Raw genomic sequence first — 10,110 nt, forward strand, 5'->3', positions numbered from 1 at the left:
TATGAATAAATAACTGGATACATGTTTATATTAACTTTTTCTTGGCAATGTAAAGAAGAACGTTTCACTAAAATTTCGATCACAATCATTTTCTTGCGCCCTTAGATTGTCAACGTAGAGAAAACACATGGCTTTATACATTATGATGAAATCAATAATTTTTCTTCCAACTAGACCTTGGCCAATTTGTGAAAAAAGTACCGAAAATGTCGATCTCTAATCTAATCTAAATCTAATCAAATGTGACTGATCTCCGGGTTTCCTTCCAGTTAGTGACACCCTCGTGGTTTAAACCGTGAAGGATAATCGGCACAATTCGATTATCAAAGGGGGTGAGGTTCCAAGTGATCCCCGGATCTAATTTATTCATTTAATCAAGCATGCAATTCCCGGGCGTTTTAGGGATTTTAATATTCTCAAGGCTAGGTAAGGGTAATGGGCCATGATATCAGCTGTACCAACGGAGGTTTGCACGGACTTGGGGCTTGACCTGGTCAATCCTGTTTGTGTGGTTTTTCAAATACTAAGGCCTTCATGAGAAACTTATGGCATACTGTTTATTAAGTATTATATCTCGAATATGGCATATTACATCGTCCTCTCGTATAATCTGGTACGTGAGAGAGTGCACTGTGTTTTGTGGCAGATAATAGGGAAATATAAGGTTCATTTTAAATCACTATGAGTTTGAGCAGGTGAACCGGTGGTCGTAGGTTCAGTTCCCGCTCAAGTTCATTTCTTTGCTCACCATTACGTACATACAGGCTACAAAAACATATACATTCAGCTCGTGAGTGCTTATTTTCATATAATTTGGAAGTAGAAAATTTGAAATTGTGTCGCGCTATTGTAGTGACGTACCACTGGCAAATCTAGTTCCCACTGAATCGCAGTGTATAAAAATCTATGTACATGAAACACTTGGCTGTCAACTGCCCCAAATCGTGTCCGGTCTTTAATTCACTTACAAAAAAACCCACAATATGCGGACATGTAAATCAATAAGGGCGGGTGGACGCATTGAAACTGGCAAACATTTATGAGAACAAGGGTGAGTGGCAATATACTTTAAAGAACTGATCGTTGCCATCACAGGATGCGAAAACTACTTCGGCAGCAGAACCAGTTTAGCCTACATCATCACAAAATTACGAATAGCTGCGCATTACCGTTTGTCATTATGATGATCTATGGAGACATTAAGCTCCCAAACAGCCAGCATTGGAACGGGTGATTATGTTCCCCGTGTAATCCTAGACATGCAATCATTCTCATCTGCTTTATCATCTCAAGTCTGTGTCTCAACAAGACCTCAAAACGATCACGAACAAGGATCTCCTAACGAGGGAATTCAATTAAGGCCATGGGACGTGGTTCGGTTGGCATCGTTAGCGTATATACACTCATCATTTATACCAAGGACGATCTATCGTCGAGACGATTGTAATGCATTGAAAAACAAGACAAGGCAAGCCTAGTAAAGCAGGTCCCAAGCAGCACAAAATTCTATTCAACTGATTCAGAATGGCTATTCACTGGGGAAGTCTTTTCATGCATCTGGTCTACACAATGGGCCGGATTTAGCCCACTCTTAGCGTTACGGTGTATCCTATACGATAACACTGCCCGGCTTAATTACCATAAATAGGTAGAAAAAGGAAACAAGACTTGTCGTCTCGGACAAGCAAAATTCTAGCAGTCTGAGAATGACAAGAACTTCGTTGTCCGTGTGACCTCTGACCGAGGTCAACTCATTTACATATCCGCACGCGTGTGAATACACTCGCGCATAAATACGCACTGCGTTCTGCGTGTACGCGCACTTGAGAACTAAGCCAATCAGGCGACAAGAAAAGCATTATTGGCAAGGTGGATAGCCACCAGTATAATTTAAGAAACTTTGTATTCTCACACACCGAATTCAGTTTTAGAAAACAGTCAATTTTGAGTAAGAATTTAGGGTCATCTGTATGCATGCAAACTGAAAATCAGTCAAACAATAACTATATTAAGTAAGAATTTAGTGTGGAAGTCCAGGTTTGTTGATATTTATTTCTCAATTGAGAATGTAATATTTATCCCACAAGTAAACTTGGTCAGAGTTTTTGAATGGAGAATTTACGTTGTATGGGAGTGTAGGCCTATAGGCTAGTGTGAGTGCACACCGCCACCGTTTGTGTTCCGTGCAAAAGAGAAACAGTCCCTATTTTACTTGTTTAAAGTGAGACTGCTGCCTGTCCAATGCAAAACTATGCTGATGTCAAATCTCCAGTCTACGTGCACGAGTTGAACTCTCTGACCCGATATTACACCTTTCTTTCTCTCTCGTCTTTTACTCGGTCTTCTCGAGTACTTCCTATCTCGGCGGTCGGTTACCCTCAAGCCCCGCCAGAGATGCCTCTGCATCCCCCGAAGCAGTTTATTGCGCGTTCCGGTGCGATCCGGCGTCCCGTAGTCCCATAGATAAAGACGACCCAAATGGCCTCAGCGCTATGGAAATCGGGCTCTGGATGTTAATGCTTGCATCAGTAAGGCCATCACAACGCAAAGTCTGGTTTGCGTCCAGTTACCATTCAAACATTTTATTCGGAAATATTTCCCCGCTCCTTTTTGGTAATACCACATCCGAATTTGTCCATTGATTCTAATCAAGATACTGTCTGGTTTTTTGTTTTTTTAAGTATGTCTGACTACTTGGTAATACCTTGATAGATACTTGGTAGATACTTGTGATCTCATTTTGTTTTTAAGGATGCGAAGCCGAATTGAAAATAAAGTTCCCTTCCGTCAAGAAAAAGACGGAAGATTACTGATGTTAAATTGAACATGTCGGGTGAACAATATCGATCAAACCTTTGCCCGTGCGGTTTTCCGGAGGTCACAGGTTCACATCCAGCTCAAGACATATATATTTTTTATATACATCCTTATTTTGTTTGCTCTTTGGAGTAAACAGTGTTTCCTGGGTTTTACCCTCCAAACATGAACAAGAATTTGGAAAAAAATTACCTAAGGGACCGAGTCACTGATTCAGGGGCAAAATCTAAACCAAGAGTAGGTAAATATAGTCTCGGAATATTCACCTTTCAGTAGATGTAGTCGGTTATAGAGTTGGCTGTTGGCAGTGATGCTCGGATTTGGGGGATTAGGGGGATTCCTCGGGAAATATGCAGTGAATAATGCTCAGGGAAAGACGAGATGTCGTCAGGTCTTAACAACCAAGTTTATTCCTTTAAGAGAAGTGGTTGCTCGAAAGATATTTAAGTTGTAAATCGTTGCTATAAGCCTGGGTATTCATTGCAAAGATATATGGTGTAATTTTGACTGAATGTACTCGTTAAAAGATATTTTGTTGTTTTTGAGAAGCCAGTTTTGGATTAAAAAAAATCATGAAAGTTTCGCTTCAGGATATTGACTGTCTTCAAATCTATGACTTTACCTTTTCTTGATAGAAACTACTCTATTTATAAAACAGCGAGCCCCCATAATCCTTCAAATCTCTAAAACTGAATACTTCTTCATCTTCAACTCTCTGTGAGACTTAGGTTTCCAAGCAAATATGGCTTTGCACTTGTAGGAATCGTGTTTTCAAAACATAGCAGTTTTTTTCCACTGATGGTCGACCGACCATTATTGGAAATTGATACAAAAAATCCACTTTTCTTGAAAATGACAGCACAAAAGGTGCCACGATTTCATAGGATGCTTGAGACTATTATTAACTTACAGTCAAGTAAGGTATTTTATAATAATTTGGTAGTTTTTTTTAATGTTTGCAAATGTTGTTTATTACCTTTAAAAATGATGTTCCACTTTGCAAATGTTATAATGTCAAATACAGTGGACCACGTAGGGACAGCCATGAACCAACGACTGAACAAACAACCAAACAAAAAACCTCACAAATACTCAGACAAACAAACCAAAAGAATAAGGAATGCAATGCAAAATGTACAGAGCTGCCATTATTCCTAGCAGGTTAAAATACGTAATGCAATCTCACCCTTAATATGCCCAAGGCATTAACTGATGTTTGCCCTTCCCCGCTTCCGCGCCGTATAATTCCACAAAGTCAAACCGCAAAGTCCGAGCTACATATAGGCCCGGATTTCCATTACTGTATCTCCTGCATATTTTACATGTTTATTTATTTTTTTAACTTAGCCCCATCTTCAATTTTTAATTTTTAAAATCTGAAATTAAAGTGGTGCATTAGAATTTATAAAAATTGCATTCTCGTCATCATCCCAGTTGTGGTTGTTAGAACAAAATCTAAAGCCCTTTAGGCGCCCTATTATACCTTATAAAATCACGTAACCATCGACAAAAAGTGTATCTTCGACAGAACATTAGTTGCTGAATTCTATTGAGTAATATGGCCATCCAAAACCGTCAATCCAGATTTGTTTTCCAAATTTATCTCCAACAACTAGTAATAATTAACCGACTGAGTTAAATTAACCGGCAATGGTTAAAGCGTTCCCCAAAATAGTCTATACATCTCAGTGTTTATACATCTTGGTAAAATTCGCACGTGTAGTAATTTATGCCGTCATTTGATTCCCATCTGATGTTTGTTTATATCGTTTAAGAAACAGTCATATTGGCAATCGAAAACGCGATGTTGATAATGTCTGGCTATATTAAAACATATCGAAATCTTCATTAGGCCCCTATGGGTCATTATTTATGGTCTAAAGTGTGACAATTTCCTGTCCCTATTTCGTGGTACCTTGTAATTTGCCATTCAAGTATCATTATTAAAGAGTGACTTCAATTCTTTTATATTTGTTGGGTAGGGAGTGTGCCATTCATAATCACTCTTGGAAGTTGGGGGATGACTGCATTAAGTTGTGTATCAGAATTACAAAATCATTGATGTCAGGACTGTAACAGAGAAAAAAAGTGCACCCCAAATTTATAAAGTGGCCCAAATGTATTCTTTGGATGAGGATAAATATTATGATCAACTGCTTGTTGGAGTAGCAGTAGCAACGGCGCGTGCACGATCTACAATGTCATATCCTATGAACCAAATCGGCCGATATTAGGCCCAACATTTCTCTACTAGCCGTCTCCCTCGGGTGCCATCCTGCAGGTTGTCCAATTTAATCGATACTGTCAGGAGCGAGCCCCGAGTATCTGGTTACCGTCTTGACGAAAGACAGACAGGCTCGCGGGAACCCGTGGGTCTTCAAAGCCATTTATATGCGGCCTCTCTGGGCAAGACTCGCCCGGTACGAAATCACTCTCCACCCGTTGGAATATGATTGAGTCCGCACAGTTTTGCGATGGAATGGAGAGATGAAATGGGGAGAGCTTCCTCAATTCAAGGAGGTACGGTTACAAAGCAAATAGGCTACACACCTTACTTTTCTTTTTGACAATCTGCATCTCAAGCCAAAGATGCGGTACTCATTTCTTTTTCTCCAGTTGCTTGGAGCTGCACCGCAATTTTTCAAATGGAAAAACATTACGACCGCATCACCTGACGGTCAATTCCTGCAGAGCTAGAAGAGTCATCAGTAGCCCGGGCTGGTGCGCGCGGATCACGCCTTGTCACATGACACACTCTTCCCCGATTGCTGAGGAACTGAGGTCACGTGGTCTGCGGGTGACGATTGAATTCGTTCATTATGCCCTATACTAGTTTGTCTGGCTGGCTGCATTCGCAATTTGACGGAGTAGCGTGAATATATCTGAGCAAGCCCCTCAGAAACAACATAATTTGCTTTCTCTCTCCGCATATATTTCATGCGCAGTGTCTGTGGACGGACCCCTGCAAAGCTTCACAGACGCACCGCCACCATCTGCCACTGATCACGTGATCGGAGGGAATTACCCCGCACATGCATCTACAAAGCGATCGTCAGCGTGCACATCGCGGCACTCGTATACCGCGCGCCGTTCGTGAGAGGATCGTTCGTGCAAAGCCCACGCACTTAATCGGAATGTACATGTATCCGTCACTGATGTGTGCGCGTGAACCGAGGTATGCTGGCTAGTCCGGGAAAACACGATGAGCGTGAACCGGTGAAATAGACCCGTGCTGCGTGTTTGGGTGACGTGCAGGTGTCACGTACATAGATGACAGCTAATGGCATGATGGACCACATCAGACGAGGGAATGCATCATTAAGATACGGATCTGCTCTCTTCTCTTCCTCCGTATCTACATCAGTCCAGTATCTCTAAGAAGAGTTGTCCGCCTGAGAGTGTGTGTGTTTTCCTCTGGATGCTACTTTGTTAACACCGCATGCATGCCGCGGACTGATTGCCACAATCGCTCCATGACTCCTCAAATGTCCCTGCAGTCCCTCTGTGAGCTCTATGATCAGCTGTCCGAGGATATGGACCAGCTGGATATAGTAGTCCTAGGAGCTCCCTCTGTCGGCAAGACGGCTCTCATCGAACAATACTGCAGGTGTCACTTTGTCCAGAAACACTACCCCACAACAAGTGCCTGTGTCTACACCACTGCCGTGGTGGCCAACAATCAGCTATTCGAGATGAACCTGATCGACATCCCGGTGATTCCTTTCTCGCCTCTGGACTATCGGGCCAGCGAAGCCGTCCCTGGATCCAGCTGGGAGGAGCTGCAGTCTCACGCCACGGCCATCGGGACTGCATCAGCTCTCATCTTCATCTACGATATCACGTCGCAGGAGAGCTTCCAATACATCAAGGACCTACGGGAACAGATCTTGGATTGCTACGACGCCGAAGGAGGGTTTGATATCCCCATCATAGTTGCTGGCAACAAGCAGGACCTACAAATGCTCTCGCATCTTCCCAGAAGGCATATATCACAGATAGTCAAGAAAACTTGGAAGTGTCCCTACGTGGAATGCTCGGCCAAGTACAACTGGCACGTGGGATCGCTTTTCAATGAGGCGCTCAGGGCAATCACGATGGGGAACAGCAACAAAGAAGGACAAACTAGATCAAGGAGAATACCACTGCGTGCCTGGAAACATTGCTCCTGCTCCATCATGTGATATCTAGAAAGTCCAATTTCACCCCCGAAACCATCCTTAAAAATTCATCTCAGAGCACCTTCACTCGCGGGGAAAAATTTAATCCGCCACCGTTTCGCTCCAGCTCTTCGGCAAGGTGAGAGAAACTCTTTTGCATTTTCTTGTCAGCCATCACCATCACTCGGCAAGAAGTTTCCTGGAAGGTGTGAGAAGTATCAGCCGGCCTGTTTACTCTCCTCTGTTTGCCTCACCTCGCCGGTCGATGTCTAGAAGACGCTCCCTCAGGATGTGTCATTTGTGTAGGCGACAGGTGTTCTTCCCAGCATAATGAAGGATCTACATTTTTTTCAATTTGGAATGGATGCAGCCCTATTGACAGAAATTTCGAAGGAAAATTTCCAGAATGTATTTTTTGACTAACACCTTTATTAGCCTTATTGAAATATCGGTGTTTATTTAGAGCTGTGCAATAATTTAGTTCCCGGTTTACCTTAAGGGATAGATATTTTAAAAATTTAAGCATAACGTTAATTGGATCTCCGTTTGAAACTCCTCTTTTGCTGTAAACTTTTCCCGGTTGTAAATTTAGAAGTAATTCTGTGTTTCCATAGGATTCTGTAAAATTAAGGTAGGCCTATATATCGTTAACTGAAACTTGATGTGTTTTTTCGTCGTCAATCTGTCGTAAACCCATTTTGAACAAGGATTAATCAGGATACGTCTCAGGTGCTGAATTAATTTTCATAATAGGAAGAAATTATTTCCATAAACCTGGAAAGAGTTTTTTCCACACCATTCGGTTCGCCAATTGCTAGAAGTTTGTCGTCTTGAAGGTCAAGTCTCACTTCGAGTCACGAAACAAGTCCTTTTTTATTTTGGACAAATCAAATTGGACTGTCTGATTTTGTCTGATATTAAGGCTGAATCCGATAACATCCATATTCTCGGTTTCATTCGAATCGATAGTCCTTTAAATGTTGCATTTTAGTGCGGTTTATCTGTCTTCTGATATTCAGAAATGAGCCTTAAGTTGTGTTAAACGTAAGTTCTCTTTAATCAGTGTGTACATGTACATGTCTGAAATCGATGATGACTTCTTTGCATTGTATCCATATAAAGACTTCACTCACAAAATCAATGGTGTCGATTTTAACACCATTGGTATTTATATAGAACCACGGGTGTGAAATTTTGACACCACTGATCACCCACAGGTGTAAACTATACACCACAGTTTTTGCAGTGCATCAGCACACGTCAAGCAACTTATTTTATGTAATTTTGGTCCAAAATTACATAAACCTGGACTGCTTTCCGTTATAATCCACTTCACCTTTTAGCTCCCTGATTTCCTGGATTCATTAATGTGTGTATAAGTCACTGACTTAGAGCGCTGCATTTTTCTTCCCGTAGGCGCCATAAGGGAAGCGCGATGCAATCATAGGCAGGTTGCGTAGCGAACTATAGCAGTCGAGCCGCAAGCATCATCCGCGCATAATCCCATAATACCATCGACCGGTGCACACGATCACATGTGAATATTTCTATATTTCCAAGTAAGGTTCACGTTTATCCAGAGTGCGTACATTATATTTATATATTTATACCAGTGAATATTCTAAATATACTGTAGGGATACTTCAGAATTTCCCCCAGCACCTGCATGCGTACATTAATGTTGCCGCGCCGTTTTAATCATAACTGCCTGACTTCAGTTTATAAATATCGGTCCGAGGGGTACATACAAATGAAGCTTGTTGTATGTTGAATTAAAATAGTCTGGCCACTCTTTCTTTTTCAATTTACTGCTGTCAAGTCGAGCATGATGTATCTGTCGGAGCGACGATTGCCAGTCTTATTGCATACAGTTACTTCTGCTCTACAAATCACCCCAAAATGTCAGATTTTTCTCAGCCAGTTGGCCGGGCGTTTTTGTCCTTCTCGTCTTTCAGGCCGACACCTTTGTGACGAAATTGGAAAAAATAAGTTTGATCAATTCGTTGAGCTCCCACCTCTAACACAGACTCTGGTTGAATCTGGTGTGAAATTCTCCACTCTCGCCAGTTTCTAAAGTCTGATTGATATTTTCCCGAGCGCTTACCATGCAGGGAACACTTTTAATATACAAAATAATCGGCCTACAATTGCTATTTAAATCATAAAAATAATCAAATTTCAATTTGCGATAAATAACATAAACTGCCAACGTCACATAAAATTCAGACAAACTTCATTATACACAGCTTATAGTTAATTACATGCATTTTACGATCAATTTCCCGATCATCTTCTATTAGTGGCTTGCTGAAAAATGTCCATAATTGATTGTGTATGTACAGTCTGCCAATCGTATTATGCTTCACTTACGTGCAATAAAAGAAATCACATACAAAGTGCAGTTTATATTATATAATTATCATGAATCCCTCGTACTTGCTCTAAATATTGACGCATATGTTGAAAAGTCATTTAAACTATACTTTATAAACCTGTCCGATGAACTCTTGAAATTGTCTGCAACTGGCAGTGCTTCATTTCTTTTCGGCATGTTAATCATAGAGCCTTTGTATACTTGTTCCAGAATATGACACAAAATCACGGTATTTGGATTTAAGGCATTTCACTTAACCTTAATACTATTTATTAACAAGTTTGCTTTGACAGTAGACTTAAAATCTTTAAATTGTCTTCAAAAAGTAGAGTTTTATTTCGTTTTCGACCCGGAGGTCGAGGGAATGAACTTCTTCATCACTTCATTATAGTCTCACGCTTTCCTTTGAAATTAATTTAGATTTGTCATCAAATCCGTCAGTGCATTTTTTACTACATCATCAGATTACTAAAGTGTCCCCAACCTAACGTAATCAATCAATGAATCAATTACAGAGATTTTATATAATATAACATTTCTGGAAACTTATACGTATGTTATATATACGGCCTATAGATATTTTAGCTAAAATGCAATGGCAAAATAAATAGCTTAGTTAAAATACAGGTCGTCCCCCAAAAAGTTGTGCAAGCAGATACCCTTTAATTTCTCCAAAACTATTTAACCCGAGTATTTCATCCGAGTTGATGGAGTATATTAATTTATACTCTTGTGTATATTCAGCAAAAATGCCATTCCATG

General features: G+C 40.8%; 1 protein-coding gene across 1 annotated transcript; it reads left to right on the plus strand.

Annotated features, from left to right (window-relative positions):
• Positions 1–5,535: 5,535 nt before the first annotated feature.
• Positions 5,536–9,270, plus strand: LOC119732276 (ras-like protein family member 10B). Its single transcript, XM_038205735.1, has one exon. It carries the CDS (start codon positions 6,261–6,263, stop codon positions 6,996–6,998), a length of 738 nt encoding a protein of 245 aa, XP_038061663.1. The 5' UTR covers positions 5,536–6,260; the 3' UTR covers positions 6,999–9,270.
• The last annotated feature ends 840 nt before the right edge of the window (positions 9,271–10,110 follow it).

Source organism: Patiria miniata, unplaced genomic scaffold (genome assembly GCF_015706575.1).
Source record: "Patiria miniata isolate m_02_andy unplaced genomic scaffold, ASM1570657v1 HiC_scaffold_24, whole genome shotgun sequence".
In the NCBI taxonomy this organism is placed as follows: domain Eukaryota; kingdom Metazoa; phylum Echinodermata; class Asteroidea; order Valvatida; family Asterinidae; genus Patiria; species Patiria miniata.